Below are 17,661 nucleotides of genomic sequence, written 5' to 3'. Positions count from 1 at the left end.
TGTTGTTGTTGAGATGAGTCAGAGGAATATGGAGAAAAGAAACTTGATCAAACGTCTGTGAAATTGAAGTGGGGGAGAGGAGAAAACACTCTGACTTGAATCAGAGTACCATAGTATTCTGCCATGCCAGATAGAAAAATTTACTATCAAGTTATGATTTTTTTTTAAAGATTTTTTTATTTATTTGACAGAGACAGCCAGCGAGAGAGGGAACACAAGCAGGGGGAGTGGGAGAGGAAGAAGCAGGCTCCTAGTGGGGCTCGATCCCAGAATGCCGGGATCACACCCTGAGCCGAAGGCAGACACTTAACGACTGCGCCACTCAGGTGCCCCAATCAAGTTATGATTTTTAAAAAGTGTGATACAGGTATAAGAAAGGATATAGACACAACTAACATTTTTGTGAATATAAGAGTTCAGTGAATTAAAGATGTAACAAAAAATCAGTAAAATGATTAATCAATTGTGGGGACAGTTACTTGACTATTAAGTTAGATCTTTATACTGAATGCTGTATATCAAATCCTGGATAGATAAAAATTAAGATGTGAAAAATGAAATTACTTTAAGAAGTTAGAAAAAGATATAAGTGAACATCAGCTAATAAGCCTGAGAAAGGACTTTATTCATAAAAACAATGGAAGAAATCTCAAATGGAAAGATAAATTTGATTACATAAAAAGGAAATTGTTTATTTTTTTAAAAAGAAACTATAAAAAACTAAAATTTGCAAAAAAAAACTTTTGTAGTCATCTTATTTCTACAAATCAAGTACTAACAGGATAGTAAAAAATAAGCAAAGGTCGTGAAGAATGAGTTCACAAAAATAATACAGATGACCAAAAGATACATGAAAAAAAAAAAAGGTCTGTTTAAAAAAATCAATGTTGAGTAGTGCTAGGTTCTGAGAAAAGGGGATTCACAAACATAATGCAGAGTTTACTACTAGCTTAACTTCATACGTCGCCTAACCGGGACGATTTATGTTCTCTTCTGTAAAATCTTTGCTATTTATTTCTCACGTGGGATTCTGGAATGGTTAATGCAAGCACCGTGAACAGTGCTGTCCGATCGCAGTCTCGGAGTCGGCCGGGGGAGGAGCAGAGCCGCCTGCCCTGGGGACTGGCCTTGCCCCGGCCCCGGCCCCGCGCGCTCCTTCCGTCAGTCCTGCCCAGCACTCGGAAGCCAAGGCCCAGAGTGCGTGAGAGTTTCGGGGCGACAGTTCTCACCTGCCAAGAAGCCAAGTCGGAGTTGAACCTAGCCCTGTCTTACCCGAGTCCGTTACCTCGCCGCCGCTGCGCGGGTTTCGTACCCTTCTGCGCGGTCAGCGTCTGTTCCTTTGCCTTCTAGTTTTTCCCAAACGGCTATGCCTTCGCCACGGGCTCCGACGACGCCACGTGCCGGCTCTTCGACCTCCGCGCAGACCAGGAGCTGCTGCTCTACTCGCACGACAACATCATCTGCGGGATCACTTCCGTGGCGTTCTCAAAGAGCGGCCGCCTCCTGTTAGCCGGTTACGACGACTTCAACTGTAACGTGTGGGACACGCTCAAAGGCGACCGCGCAGGTTGGTGCGCAGCCCAGCAGGCTGCGCTCGGCTCAGGACGCGGGGACGGGTCCCGCGGGGCCGCGGGCAGCGGCACCCTGGCGGTTCTCGCCCGTGGGCCGTGGTGACGTTCCCGTTAGGTCAAGAGTAGTAACATCTAGTTCCAGAGTATGTTCTTGTTCGGTCAGTTTTGTTCCAAAGATGAAGCGTGGGTCTAATTCAGTGTGGTCTTCTCCAGATTGGTTTCTTCCCACCTGACGGGAAGCGCTGTAACTGCCGGGAATCTTCTTGCTTCCGGAGCAGATCTTGTCTGGGGCAGGACCTGTACCCACCGTCCCCTTAGCCCCATGCCCTGAGTGCTCCCCCGTCGCTTCCAGAATATTAGGGACTGTATCAAGTCACACTGGGGACTGTCAGGAATAACAACTTACACAGTGATTTTAAGTATTCTTTAGAATCAGTATTATGCATATGCAAACAGGTACATGGCTTGTTACCAAACAGCAGTCCTCTGGCCCCAGCCCTCATTTCCTGTTCCCTAAGGTAGCTCCTAAGTATTTCTTTCCAGATCTCTAAATAATAGTCCTCTCTTGCTATTCCTTGATTGTGTGCGTGCGCACTCCAACATGGTTTATTAGTATCCGCACGGGGGGGCGGTGGGAGAGTGATGCTGAAGCTGAACCCTCAACAATGTCTGGAAGCTTTAGAACAATTCGAATGAGTCATTGATTTTTTTTTTCTTTTCAACTTCTTGGCGTTCTCTGTTGGGGTTCAGCTTTAACATCTTTCCTCCCACCACGGCCACCTCCTTTGTGTCTTCTAATGTTTCCCATGTACAGCGGATTTTATTTAGAACGCCAGTCAGTGTTTACACAATTAGGACTTTTGTTTAAAGAGGTATTAGGTGTTTTGCCTGGATTGAATCAATTAGTATCCCTAACAAAATTAGAATGTGTTTGTTTTCCATAATTTAGCATATGCTTGAGTTAGTTTTGCTTTGCTTACAGCTGCTTGGTTTCAGGTTGGCTCCACTGGATACTTCACAGTAAATTTGAATGACAACTTGTGAATTGCTAATTCATTTTCCTTTCCAACGTGACTTGGAGTATCTAGTCACAGTGCTCATTTGTTGTTTCAACCCATAATTGTACAGTTGTCCGTTGCTACACGCTGCTGTGCCGGGGGTTCTGCAGAGAGCATTGCGTTAGACAAGAGTATGTTCCTGAGGTTGGGCGAACATGATTTTGCTTTGTTACAGAGATACTGCAAACTCAAACACAGTTTATTAAAGAAAAAATTCTTGAATTTGATATATTCTAAGTTTTCTTGTAGATCTTCACGTTTCTTATTTTCCTCGCAGTTATTTGGGAATATTCGTTTTATCCCATGTGGTGATCTATCAAATGAATTTAACTTTAATATACGAAACTATAACTAGATGAGTTGGGTGGTTTCACAAAGTTATAACCAAAACATTGCGGTGTTTACTGTTTAACAGAACAAAGTACATAAATTACATTGGTGTTTTTGGAAGTGGTGAGGTCAGGCAACTTCATTCCTATTCTTGCTGTTCTTGTGGTGAAAGGCCGCTTCACTGAACTGCATTTGAGATTCTGTTTTGAAAACAGCAGTGGCAACATCTGGCAGATCATGAACTTATTAGAGATGTAAAGTATACATCTCTTTTCCTAGAGCTAAGCAAGCATGACTATAAAGTATGTCAAGAGTGATAAGCATGGGCTGATGTACGCGCCAGAAATTCATATAATGCGAAGAACTGTATTTTGCTCACATATCTAGCTTACCTCTTGCACCCAGTCTCCCAGGTTAGGTTTTAAATACCCTTCTAGATCTTTTATGCATATACCTGTTTAATTCTGAAAGTTGCCTGTTAACTTTTTACCGAACTTTTGTTTTTCAGGTGTTCTTGCTGGTCATGATAACCGCGTCAGCTGTTTAGGTGTAACCGATGATGGCATGGCTGTGGCAACAGGCTCTTGGGACAGTTTTCTTAGAATCTGGAATTAATAGTGTGTACAGGTTTTCTGTTCTCCGTTGCAATCTGGAGAAATCAGTGCTACAGCCTATCGCTGTGAGAAGAAAATTCTACCTTATATTTGCAGGTGAAGATTTTTCTATTGAGATTATTATATACAAAAAGATGATTTCAGTAAACTACAAAACAAAAAAGTGGGGGAAAAAATGCAAGGGTGCTTGCTGAGATCAAAAGGACCAGTGCATTAATTTGAGGAGTTGAGCTAATTTAACCTTGATGAATTTTTGCTTGTACTCAAATTTGTTATTTTCTTTGTGTAGGACAGAATGTACACATTATAGCTGTTTTCATGTTTGATTGTGTTTGCATTTTTTAAGACCTACATTTTTAACTTTCTATACATAAGAAGTATCACATTTTTGAGTTTTGTAATGGAAGAAGTAGGCATAGTAATAGATGGAGGTGATCCCCTATGTATGTGTACTTATGTTTGAAGAAAGGCTCCTTGATTTCTGACCTCCCTTTTTCATCCGAAAGAGCTCCTGGTTGCTTCATGTCTCAAATGCTAGCAGGCCTAGTAACTCAGAGGGTAGTCTCTGTTGAGTAGATAATTAGTTTCTGCGGCATCCTTTGCCATCCTACGAATTTAAATAAGTGCTCATTTTCAGTCCTTGGAGGGGGAGGTAATCTGAAGGCCAGGGAATCGAGATTTCATTCTGAAATTCTAGACCTATATGAGAAACTCTTACATTAATAGCAGTAATTGCGTAAAAATGGTTCTTGACATTTAAAAAATCTGGTTACGATCAAATGACACTTTGAGTAGCCCTCTAAATAGTTGGGCTTTCCTAGTGATTTTATAATCTAGAACCGAGTTTGTAGGGTCCACTCATTATTTCAGATTAACATTTAGATCGTCCTTGTAGCTGAAGAATTTTCCCCAGTGTTCTCCGTTGATACACATGTAAATGGGAAATATAATGTGATGGCATTATGTTGTTGAAAGGAGTGTTAAAATCTAACCAGTCACTACACTTGATTAGTTATAATTGTGTAGCAAGGTAGCTTTATGAATTCATGTTCAAATAGTTTATATCAATTCAGATTTTATATTATCTGTGACTTAAATTTTAAAAAGGAAATATTCAGACTTCTTGCTCTTCTGTAATTCTTCTCTTGGCACAAAATAATGGTTTCTAAGTGATTTTGCCAAAAAGAAGCCTTAGATCCAAGGGACTCCACTTTAAAGCCAAAAGAAAAATTCCAGGAGCGGTTCTTAAAGGAGTCAGAGGAAAATACTAAGCAACTCCTGTTTGTCAATGATATAATGTGTCTATTGCTAGAATGCGTCCCCCCCATTGAAACAAAGATACTTTCCCCCTATAACTAAAGCTAAAGGACAATAGAAGATTGTTAGTCTTGCTTGATGGTGAAGTCATGGATTATTCTCATATATAGAAGTGCATTATTTTTGTAATTTAGCGAACCATGTCTGTTACTGTTGAGATGGGTCTCAACTTTTGATCACATGTAACCCTAAATACTCCCCAAATTTTACTTGTGAATTTTCATTTTTGTGAATGTGCTAGTAAGTGCATCAACTATAATGAAGTCTCTATCAGTTTTAAGATCAGCTGATAATAAAAAGGAAATGGATAAAGATTAAGATATAGGACCAAAAAAAAAAAAAAAGACTATTGTAGATGGCAGGCATGAATGTATATTTATAAACACATATAAGATTTCTATGAACTTTTTTTGCAATTAATGTTTGTGGACTGTCATTTCATAAGGAATAGCTCTTTGAGGTAAGGCAAGAATATTTTAAAGGAACGTATTCATTTCCCAAAAAGGTGAGGGTTTGCCATGTATGTAGTTCAGCAATTCATTCAAAATTCCTGTTCAAGAAACCACTTCTGCCATGTTCAAAATAGCCATATATATATATATAATGTGTAAGAGTATCTCTACTTTGAAAGTTATTCTAGTAACAAAGATACTTTTGTCGGAGATACACAGACTACAAGAATTTCATGGTCTTTATTAGCATGTTGATAGAATGAGTTAAAGTCTTCGTAGATAAGCTTAAAAGCAGTTCCCATAATTCAGTGTGTACTAGGCAACTAAGACCCAACCACTACGGTGGCTATTTATACAGAAGATAAAATGGTGACCTCATTACCACATTAACTTACTAGCTAAACCTTTGCTCTCTAGTAATCAAGGTTCCAATTGCTAAATATATTTATTTACTTGCAGTTTGAGTTCAGCTGATAGTCTTAAGTGTTGTGCGTAAGACTTGTAACCAGTAAGAGTAATAGAGTATTACTGTGCAGTTTTAAAGACTTTGCATCAAGATTGTTGCATTTATCTGGTGCCTGTTTTCTTTTACCTTATAAGAAACATTTAAACATAATATGCCTCAGCATGTTTGTTTATAGATTCATTAATCACTTCATAAAGACTGTTTTTTTCAGATCTGGCAAGAATAATTTAAGAGAACATATTCTTTTCTAAAAGGAGTGAGTGATTGCCATGTGGTTCAGCAGATGGTCCCGAAAGCTGATAGCAAAGACCTCTCCACCCTGATGGACAGGCAGGCCTCCTTTTTGGCAGCTGTGTTAGAGGTTTAGACTCCCTCCCTCCCTCCCTCCGATTTTTCTAGTTGTGATCCCATGGTTCCACGCACCACACCGAATTCATCTTCACAGGGGCAAAAATTTGGGTTTAACATTTCAATTATAAGTCTAATAGGCCATTCTCATTTTAATGTAGACTCAGCTGAACTACTGCACGATGATAGTTAACTAGTATCCTAGACATATGGATGTTTGTGCTTCTGGAGCATGTTAAGCAATTTTAAAGTTAACCTATTGAGAGAAATGGATCTTGCCTTCTCCAGGTGACAATGAAATTTTTATTGTTAAAATATACCATGCCAATATCATAACTGACCTTTTCCGACACTATTGCGGTCTTAGATTTAACAATTTTAACCTTTTTAAAAGTGAAAACATTCAGGGAAATTTATGCTTTGGTTACTGTTGAATGTTTCACATTTTAAACTACAAGGCAAGTGAATACTTGTGGCTTATCTGTTGATGTTTAAACTTATGGAAACTGATTAAACAGTCTTCTAAATGGGCCTTTCATTTTCACAATATTCTCTCTAGAATCTTTACAGTATAAATCATGCTTAAAAATTCTTGCTTTTAAATCAAGTACTATGTTCAGCTTCAAATTTCCCTTTTGCCATTGTGGAAAGCAAAATTTTAAACTCTTATCTCCTGTTAGAATTTTTTAAAACACTCTCAAGTTTAGCCCATCCTTCTTGTGAGAAAGGGTAGCACAATGAAAACAACTGGTATTGTGAATTACGTTTCATCTTTACTAGTTTTTCCTCCCGTTCATTTTGAGTTGCCTTAAATTCTGTGGTATATCTAAAAATATTGGTTACAATAGGTACTCATTAAAATGGTTTGTAGTTGAATGTTTAAGGTAGCAGTGTATCTTTTAAAAGTTTATTAGTCACAGATTGATGGTACACCTTGTATTTAGCGGATGTGTTTGCATGTTGATAAAATTTCCTGAGTCTTTTTCTTAAGTCCAATTACTGATCCTATAAAATAGTTATAATGCAGCATCATGAAGAAACTGGTTATGTGTTTCAACTGGTGTTAAGTGTTCCCGAAAAAAATCTTACATCATATAGTATTTATTTTTTAATTGAACTTCAGTGATACTTGGTAGGTAGTTCAAGCCTTTTGTCTTTTACACAATGGTGCTCTATTCTATTGTTTTCAAAGCATCTGAACACTTGGATTCGCATATTCTTATCCAAAGGCATCCACACAGAAGTGGGTTTTTAAAGCTGAGTAAAATGTTTTTCACCTACCGTGGTTTCTATAGAACAAACTTGTAGCCAATTGACTTGGAATGTCAGTAGTATGACTATGGGCAAGATGAACGTAGCTTAAAGCTCTTATAAAAGCTTTCAACCAAACTATGGACTTGTACCATGATTTAATAGTATTCTTGGATCTTTCTTGCACAATGATTCATTCCTTTATTTGTACAGTAGCTCTGTGAAATGTTGCTGTGAATTGATATTGTAATCAATAAATTGCTTTTAACCAGATTTCACGTAATGTGTTCTAATTTTTAAAAAATCACACTAAAACTGGGTGCCTGGGTGGCTCAGTTGGTTAAGCATCTACCTTTGGCTCAGGTCATGATCCCAGGGTTCTGGGATTGAGACCACACTGGGCTCCCTCCTCAAGGAGGAGCCTGCTTCTTCCTCTCCTTCTGCCCTACCCGCCCTTCTGTGTCTCTGAAATGAATAAATAAAATCTTAATCACTAAAAATTAAGCCTTTCAAACTCCAAGTCTAGTATTTCATGCTCAACCCTTTTTCCTTTCCTTAATCTACTCCTTATCACTGTAAATGCTGCCTACTGTTAAAAGGCTAAAAAATTACTTACTTAGGGCTTTCATTTCATTACCACGTCCTTGCAGAATGAATGAGGGAACTTCCTTCCTTGGCCAGGTGCATGAGCCAGTCTACCCAAGATACTGGATATGCCTACTGCAAACATGAAGATTAAAACTCACTGCCAGTATAAATGCTCCATTTATCAACTATCAGGCAAACAAATTTTATTTTCACCTTGCATACTTGTAAAAATGTAGTTCTATAAAAAGTTTAAGGTTATACAAAGTTACAAATAATCCTGCAAACATACATAGTAAACCATCAAGTCTGTGCAACGACTTAACTACAGCTGTGAATTACATAATTCTGTATAATTCATGGGCTTAGATCCTAGTACCTGATCTGCATAAAAATATATTTTTGAAAGGCTTCTGTGACCTAAGTAATGTTATTTTCTCCTTAAAATATCCTGGAAAATAGTGCTGCACCTGCTATGAAAAGACTGAGTAGCATTCGGGAGCCTCAAAGGCACAAGAAAGGAAATATTAAGTATTATGGATAAAAGAGCCTAACATGTTACCCTCTGTGGAAAAGCAGAAACTGCCCCTGACCAAATGCACTGTCATTCTGCCTCTAACAAGCATCTAGATGCTGCTGCTTTGGAGATCCTCGGGGCTACATTCTGCGTAGCAAAGCCCTAGAATGCCATTCTTCATGTTTCCAAATCAGTTCTATTAGTTTTTACACAGAAACAGATACAGTACTTGAACTCATGAACATTTCATTAAGTTAAAAATTAACAGTGCCCTGGCAAATTCATACAATAAAAGTAAAAGCTACCCAGGGGAACAATCCAGCAGTATCCCTGCCGAACACCCTCTGCAGAACAGCATTTGCACATGACCATAACCACCAAAAATACAGAGCTCCCATAGCTTTGGCTATTTCTGTCACTTCAAACTATTCCTAAAACCGAGATAGAAAGGTTTCCTTGCCATAATCATAGTTGAAGTGGAAAATGCTTCTTTAGAAGCAGATCAAGCAACTATTCATTCAGACCCGGATACTTTTATAAGAGACTTCATGATAACAAATCTTTATACCATTTTTACATCAGTTTTAATGGGAAAAAAGAGGGAGTAAAAACAGTATATTAGTGGTTTACATACCTGCCAGGATGGCAAAAGTGATTGTAACTTGCATAAACAATACACTCAAGAACATTCCACACTCCTCCTTGCTAGAGCAATAATACAGTTTAGAAAACAACAAAAACAAATGACTATTCCCATTAAAATAGGCATCAAAAATTAGTTTTGAGAAAAGATGAAAGGAGCATTCTCTAACTCCTGGATGCCAGGAAGCAGAGTTTTTCAGAATCAAAAACAAAGAGAGCCCTTAATTAAGAACAAGGCCCCACCCCTCAGGGGTCACATAGTTGGTTCTGTTGCTTTTAACTAATTCATTTTTAACACAATTTAGCCTTTTCTTTACCCAAAATTAAAACTAAAAATACATCATAACACTCTTCAGAAATGCAAACACCCTGAGATAGATCATTACCAGAATCTACACAAGGATTTGCTAATAGGTACAGTTAGTGTAATTCATATTTAAAGTAATTTCATAAACTGTCCCAATCTTCCAAGTTCCATTTTCTCCTATGATGATCACCAAAGCAATCTCTACTGTTTAGATTCTTCTTCATTGCTTGAATGTAGAAACTGCTTAGTAAAATTCTCCAGCTCATTTTCAAGTTGAACAGCTTTATTTCTAATTAAAAAAAAAATGAATAAAATACCAATCTAATTATCATAAAGGCCAAAGAGAGAAAAATGCATTTCATCCAATCTTAAGAAAATCACTAGTCAGGTGCTGCTACATAGTTATCTGAACTCAGATTAAACTATTACCACCTGTTAAGAGTATGTATATATGCTATTATAGCTTTGCTGTAAACACAGAATCCAGTGTCCAGAACTTTAAAAAGGTACACTGAGGTAAAAACCAAAAACTGAAGAATGAAAAGCGTAAGAGACAATGGAGTCCTATTACCTTACATGGGAGTTATATTCTGAGTCACAGACTCATAACTGTCCCTGAATTCCCTTAAGTGAAGCATATAGCATAGAACTGGGTTTATGTATACATAAGTAGCTGTCAGAGGTCAAAGACCGTGGTATACCAACAGTTTGTTTTTTTAATACTAGAATCATACCTGATGCAGCCAAATACCCTAAAACAAGAGGACTGTTGCCACTGACAGAGGAACACAGCTTGTGGCTCCCATTCGCATACTATGTCAGGGCGCACACATACCTGAATGAGCTTCTCTCTTTTCTCTTGGTCTTGTACTGTTGCTGGGTGCATATGGTCAAGGTCATATGAGTTAATGGACTCCCCTGTATGCTTCTTCAGGCAACTCTCCTCAAGCATGAGGTAAGTTAAGTTTTATCTGAACTGCTGAGCCTAATCTAGTAACAATGGAGATTCTAAATACTATGGTATTTGTTATTTTAAACTTTCCTGTTAGAAAAAGGATTAGCAGATCAAAACTATTCATACTTACTCAAGTCAGTCCTGCCAAAATCAAAAAGCTACAGTAAGTGCCAGTAATATCATTTACATTTTACTCTAACAAGATGAAACACTACTAAAAAAACTTACCTAAGTAAAAAAAAACAAAAAATTCTACTACATATAATTTTACTAAATTTGAAAGGCTGTATTTGAGATGATCTAAAAACAGGCCGAACGGAATAAATGAAATTTACTTGGGTGTGTTTGTATGTATAAGGAGTTTGGAGTCTAAGTGACAGGCAGTTGTCTTTTCCAGAGATTATGAAACTGAGGAGCGATGACAATGTCACTGCAAATCAGATTATGACACCGTGGATAGACTCAACTGCAGGTGTTTTAGATGTATGTCCCAAAATTTAGCTCCATTTGGAGACACCGCAAGCTGCTCTTACATGGGCAACTGTATGTAGCATTAATTACCAAGGAACTAATTACCAGGAATTAACTGATGCTTAAGTATACTTATAAGTGAGCCAGCTAACGGGTAAAAGCTGAACGTTAAGACCTACCAAGAAGGAGTCACCTCATGGTGACACTCCTGGTCAGGTCCTCACAGGCAAACTTTACTTAATCACACAGAATCCATGTTAAGTCAATATTAAACCAGAATTGCAAAAATTAGGATATCTTGTTTACTTCTGTTGCTTCAAATTTAAGCACACCCAACAGTCCCCCAGTGAAAATGAAAGTTAAGGGTCTTGAATACACAGGACTAAAAACTCACACTTTTGGGCACCTGGGGGCTCAGTCAGTGGAGTGTCCGGCTCTTGGTTTTGGCTCAGGTCATGAGCTCATGGGTCCTGGGACGGAGCCCTGCATCAGGCTCCATGCTCAGCGGAGAGTCTGCTTGAAGATTCTGTCCCTTTGCCCCACCCCCCAACTCGTACAGGTGGTACAAGTGTGTAAGCACACACTCGCTCTCTAAAATAAAGAAATCTTAAAAAACAAAACCTCGAACTTTTAATTACCAAACTTCTCCTCTGAATGGGGATGAGTATGGCTTAACAGAGCTTTAGATAAAGATCTAAAAAATTCCTTTTAATCTTTTAATTTAGATTTGCTTTTTCTTGTTAAATAGGTTTCACTGAAAATGAAAAACATATGAAATATGGAAAATAATAATTTAAACCCATGTAGAAAGTTTTAACACAAATTCACTAGTAATTTTACATAATTCAGGTAATGAAACTAATAAATGCTCATATTATTGAGGAAAAAAAGGTTCAAATACCTTAAGAACTTTGAACTGTTTTGTATTTTCTCCAGCTGATCTATTTCTTTGGATAATCTAGCAATTTCTTCTTCCAGATGTCTTTGTGTAATATCAACTTGTTGGCATAGGCGAGCAAAAGTGGTTGCCATTTCCCTTAAAATAAAAAATGGTTTTTTTCAGCAGTCATGAATGTCTTTTAAAATGAGCAAAGCTTTAATTTAAAGCTTATATAGGAAGACTGCAAGTGTAAAATAAACCTAAAACATAACGTATCAAAGAACACTGTTACGAATGTTATGGGGGAGGGTGTGGCACTTGTAGGCTTAATTTCATCTGGCCTCAAGACAAATGCTCAACAGGCAGTATCAACCTCTAACATACAGTTGTGAATATGAAAAAGCTATAAAAAGGCAGATGGGTGTATTTCTTCAGAAGCACAATAAGCTTTACTCGTCCCTTGCCCATAGAAATAACAATTACTGAGAACAGGCAAGAAAATTTCATGAGCTTACGTGACTTAGACAAAAAATAATTTAAATCATAGCCAACACTGAACGATGCTTCTACAACCAAAGGGTTATATTTAATTTGTGTGCCAGTTAATATGGTAGCTTTGGCAAACATGTTATTTTTGCAACTGGGAGCATGCCTAGTAGGTGTGTACCTCTGGAATATGATTAGCTTATTTTTCTCTGCAACTATTCTCCTGTGCATATTCATATTTCCCATGGTCTTTTTTCCTCTCCATTCTCAACCCATTCCACCATTTATCAATATTAGATAAATTAAGCATCTTTCATTATTTTCATATTTCATTAAATAAATATTTAGCTAGTATTATTTTGAGTAATTATTTGAGGCTGCCTCCATTAGGATGTAAAGTCTTCTAAGAAAGAGGTCAAGCTCTCTATGTCCTACAACCACCTCTAGCAAAGTTACTAGCACATGGTAGGCAATTAGCAAAAGATGATCAGATGAATGAAAACCTTCATTAACTTTGTTTTTACATATGTGACCTCAGCTGATTTCTTCTGGAGGTCTAGCTACCTCCATCAGAGAAAAGATCTCTAATATAAATAAAAACTGTGTAAGACAAGAGCTCAATAAATATTTGGCAAATATCCTCCGATCTGTGCCCTCGTTGCTTCCATTCTCTGAAGTACAGGCTTTGACCTTGTGTCTGAAAATTTAATCTCCCTGCAATTCTTGTCTCGTTAGCCTAAACCACTCAATACACCACACCACTGCAGTTATTTGTTTCAGAGCTAAATATCGATGACATCACTCCCAGGACTCCCAAATATCCAAGCTCCTGTCCTAGTATTAGGTGTCTATTCGAATGTACCCCCCTCATATACACATCTGCCACACTGAAATTTTCTCATGTTTCTGAACACATTTCTTTCCCCACTACTTTCTTTCTTTTGGTTTGGGGTGTTTCTCTGCTACATCTTCCTATTCCGCACATTCAAAACTCATTAGGCTACTCTTCCTTGTGGGAAGTCTTTTTTGACCCACTATCCTTCATGATTTAAGAGTCCAGAGCCTCATTTTTTGAGGCTTACTTACCACTTACATTACTTAACATATTTCAACTTTTATTATAATTATGTACATGTTATTTCTTCCATTAAATCACAATCATCTTCAGCTCAGAAAACATTTTATTTTATTTTATTTTTTTTTTTTTTTTAAAGATTTTATTTATTTATTCGACAGAGATAGAGACAGCCAGCGAGAGAGGGAACACAAGCAGGGGGAGTGGGAGAGGAAGAAGCAGGCTCATAGCAGAGGAGCCTGATGTGGGGCTCGATCCCATAATGCCGGGATCACGCCCTGAGCCGAAGGCAGACGCTTTAACCGCTGTGCCACCCAGGCGCCCCTCAGAAAACATTTTAATTCAGCTCTCGATAGCATCCAAATATAGACTATTATGCACTGACTTAATTGGAGTTCTTTATATTTTTATTAGATCAATGAAATAAATTTTAAGATATATAAAAGAAACTAGTGGACCCCAGTATATTATAAAATTCTCTTGAGTTCTAAAAGAATTATGCCTTTAAACTTATAAATCCGGTGGGGCACCTGGGTGGCTCAATTGGTTAAGTGTCTGCCTTCGGCTCAGGTCACAATCCCAGGGTCCTAGGATCGAGCCCCATGTCGGGCTTCCTGCTCAGTGGGGAGTCTGCTTCTCCCTCGTCCTCTGCCCCTACCCCTGTTTGCTCGTGCTCTCTGAAAAAACAAAATCTTAAACTCGTAAATCTGGGCTGTGACAGTAAAAGTAAATTACACATACCATCATGCATTTTTGAGCCCACTTGTTTTATAATCATTGTTTTTTCACCTTGGTGGTGATTACATAACGTGTTCACATTGTGATAATTCTTTGGAGCTAAACTCTTGGTTGTGCATTTTCTACACATATGTCATACATCAATAATCCTTAAAAAAAAAAAAGACACATCTTTCAACTTACTGTTGTACTTGATGGCTACAGTTTGCACTCGTGAAGCTAACAATCATCTGCAGTTTTTCAGTTGCATAGTTCACAAACTGCTGTTTAAAGGCTCTCTCCTTAGCGCGCGTGGTCCATGTCAGCCTCTCGTAAAGATACAAAGCTCCATACATGCTTAATGAAACAGATATGAGTTTCCACCCTACAGTTTTCCAAATCTGTAGGATAAATTCACAGGTTACTTCCAGAAAGAATATCACCACTAGGGAGATTGTATGTTAAGGCATTTTAACAAACTCATCAGCTCCCTACAGATCTTTGACTCAAATACGTATTTAAAAAAAAAAAAAGATATATTCTCTGTGAGAAAATCTGAAATTACTGAAAATCAATCAAGATGAAAAAGGAGCAGTACATAAATATCAGGCAAGAATGTTTATAACCTGCCAGACATTTGCTAAGTTGATATAATGTGTCTCAAAAAGGGACGTGATTTTTTTTTTTTTAGGTCAGAGATTTTAAAAAACAAGTAAACCTATGTTGTTAATGATGTGAAAAAAAAAAAAATAACAGTTAAAAAGAACTACTACTAAAAAATAATCTTTACTACTTTAAGGCAGATCCCTTTGGTACTCAGAGAGGGCCAGATAAGGAATTTGAATCATCCCTGTTACTCCAAAGTACAAATATCATTTCTTTATGTGCTGTGAAGTGAAAACAGGAAGCACTGTTTTAAGGACTAGCTAGTTGGTGGTTTGTTTTTTTTTCTTCCCTAACGAAGTATTTGTTAAAAATGTATACTGTGGTAATCATTTTGCAATACCTGTATATCAAATCATTATCTTGTACGCCTAGAATACAAGGTTATGTCAATTATATTTCAATTTTAACAAATAAATTTGTATTTTTAAAAACTTAAGATTAGACCTGTGAAACTCATCTTTATTCACTAATTTTAACAACTTTTCATGTCATTTTATAGACTATTCTGGAAATAAAAGTAAGTATACCTTTCTTTTCATGATCTAGCAGACAGCTTTGCAAAAATTCCAATTTTAATTATACTAAAAAGGACTTCTTACCACTCCTCCAACAACGATGATGCCCATAGAAGTTCTAGACGTGAGAGAGGCTAATCCTGTTATTAAGGTAACCATGATTTCTTCCTGTGATGCATTGTCTGGTGTTGCAGGATTGGTTGGAGCAGTGGGAGTAGAGGCTAAAGATCTGGGGAGCTGATAAAGTTGGGGAAAAAGGATTATTACAATTAAATAACTACAAATGGAAGAGTTATATCTATAATGTTCTATTGTATTTTTTGTATAATTATAGTAGCATATCTATAAAAAGAATGACTCCAATAATGAGTTTACCATAAATATATGAAGAAAATAAAAATGGTCTGAAAATTATTTTCTATGATCAATACTGAACCAATGATATCATGATGAATAATAAGTTTTCATACTAAATGATTCTACCTGTAACAGTAGGCCTTCAACTCTCAAGAGGAATTAAAACTGTATTTTAAAATTCTCACACCAAAGACACATCCTTTAAAAAAATTTTTTTTAACTTAAAAATTAAAACCTTCTACACTTCAAACTATACCAAACGAAAATTAAAAGACAAGCCACAGACTAGAAAAACATACTTGGAAATCATGTATATGACAAGACTTTTATCTAGAGAATAAAGAACTCCTACAGTTAAGAAGCCAAATAATCCAATTAAAAAATGATCTGAACAGACATTTCAAAAGATATACGAATGGCCAATACAAGCACATGGAAAGATGTTCAAAATCATTAGTCATTAGGGAAACACAAATTGAAACTACATGAAATATCCCTTCACATCCACTAAATAGAAAAGACAGACAATAACAAGTCTTGATGAGAACGTTGAGAAACAGAACCTTAATATACTGCTGGTGGTAATGTAAAATGGTGTAGCTGCTTTGGAAAACAAGTTTGGCAGTTCCTCAGAAAGTTAAACATGGAGTTACCGCATGGCCCAGCAATTTCATTCCTAGGTATATACTCAAGAGAAATGAAAACAGATGTCCACATAAAAATAGTACATGAGTGTTCATAGCAGCATTATTCATAATTGCCAAAAAAGTACAAACAACTCAAGTGTCCATCAACTGAATAAAATGTGTGATGTCTATAATGGAATATTATTCACCTATTAGAAAAAATGAAGAACTGATACATGCTACAACATTCATGTACCATGATGATGAACCTTGAAAATACTATGCTAAGCGAAAGGTGCCCAGTCACAGACGGCCATATTTTTTATTATTCCATTTATAGGAAATGTCCAGAAAGGGCAAAATATGATAGTTACAGAAAGCTGACTAGCAATAGGGCTAGAAGTGGAAATAATGATTACCTGCAAATGGGCACAAAGGTACCATTTTGGGGTGACAGGTTCTAAAACTGGATTGTGATGATGGTTTTACAACTCCATAGATTTTCTGAAAAAGTACTGAATTGATCAAGTTTTTTCTAAATGCTTGCATTTAACTCTAATTTAGTTGAAGGCAAAACTTCAGTTTTAATCTGAAAACAAAACTTTTAAGGAAAAAAAACCATTTCAAAAATGAATGCAGAACCTACAACACTACCAAATGAAAATGCTGGAACTGCCTTTCCCTTTGTATAGTATACCTAATTCAGAAATGGCTCTACACAATAGATATTAGCTCATAAATATGCAAATTGGACACAACTAGTTCTGTTAAGAGAAATCACATAAGCAAAATAAAAAAGATCTTAACTGGTTGAATCAAAGATATGTAACTGTGTAGTAGGAACAGTAACAAAATAAAAAGCTTACTCAAAAAAAAAAAAAAAAAAAAAAAAGATACCTGGAAGATGGGTTCTGATAATCCCAGTAGCACCCTCTGAGCATTCACTGGGCCCAAGAAACGATGGACAAGGGAAGACCAGCCCAGGGAGAAACGAAATACAATATCCTCTTGAAAATCTGAACATAACTTGTGGCAATTTAGGTCATAACTGAGATCAAATTTCTTGCAAGGAATCAGTGTATGTAGTTTATTTTGTATACCAGTTGGAAGTAACGGCTTCAAATTTTCTAGACAAAACAAAATATATTTAAGAAATAACAGTAAATAATGTTTTGTATTTTATAAAACACCTAATGGAAAATAAATCCTTTCCCAACGAAATAAATAAAAAACTACACATGAACTTATAGACAGAAACATTACCAATTATTTCTTGCTGGGATTGAAGCATTGAAGCATTGACTTCATTGGTGCACCGATCGGCCAAATTTCTTCCCATACCATCTTCTATGTGCTTATTTAACTCCTGTTAACATGGTACATGGGCCCATTATTTTTTCTCTAGAATATGTACAAATTTTACAAAAACTTAAAAAGTGTAGTAAATGATCTTAT

The 17,661-nt window shown here is 36.8% G+C and overlaps 2 protein-coding genes across 5 annotated transcripts in view; one reads left to right on the top strand and one right to left on the bottom strand.

The window, feature by feature from the left end:
* GNB4 (G protein subunit beta 4) overlaps nt 1-7,680 on the top strand; it is a 55,210-nt gene extending 47,530 nt beyond the window's left edge. For all 3 annotated transcript variants that reach the window (XM_045788700.2, XM_045788701.2, XM_087861416.1), the window contains exons 9-10: nt 1,351-1,567; nt 3,468-7,680. In XM_045788700.2, coding sequence (XP_045644656.1) covers nt 1,351-1,567; nt 3,468-3,574 — 324 coding nt within the window. In that variant the 3' untranslated portion in view covers nt 3,575-7,680. The remainder of the gene's footprint in view (nt 1-1,350; nt 1,568-3,467) is intronic.
* A 492-nt stretch (nt 7,681-8,172) lies between these two features.
* MFN1 (mitofusin 1) overlaps nt 8,173-17,661 on the bottom strand; it is a 31,091-nt gene continuing 21,602 nt past the window's right edge. For both annotated transcript variants that reach the window (XM_045788699.2, XM_045788698.2), the window contains exons 13-18: nt 17,470-17,572; nt 17,104-17,333; nt 15,308-15,460; nt 14,247-14,443; nt 11,786-11,920; nt 8,173-9,747 (exon numbers count right to left, since the gene is read on the bottom strand). In XM_045788699.2, the coding sequence (XP_045644655.1) occupies nt 9,660-9,747; nt 11,786-11,920; nt 14,247-14,443; nt 15,308-15,460; nt 17,104-17,333; nt 17,470-17,572 (906 nt within the window). In that variant the 3' untranslated portion in view covers nt 8,173-9,659. The remainder of the gene's footprint in view (nt 9,748-11,785; nt 11,921-14,246; nt 14,444-15,307; nt 15,461-17,103; nt 17,334-17,469; nt 17,573-17,661) is intronic.

Source organism: Ursus americanus, chromosome 4 (genome assembly GCF_024610735.1).
Source record: "Ursus americanus isolate L20-20 chromosome 4, mUrsAme1.1.p, whole genome shotgun sequence".
NCBI lineage: Eukaryota > Metazoa > Chordata > Mammalia > Carnivora > Ursidae > Ursus > Ursus americanus.
This window is presented reverse-complemented; position numbering and strand designations above follow the sequence as displayed.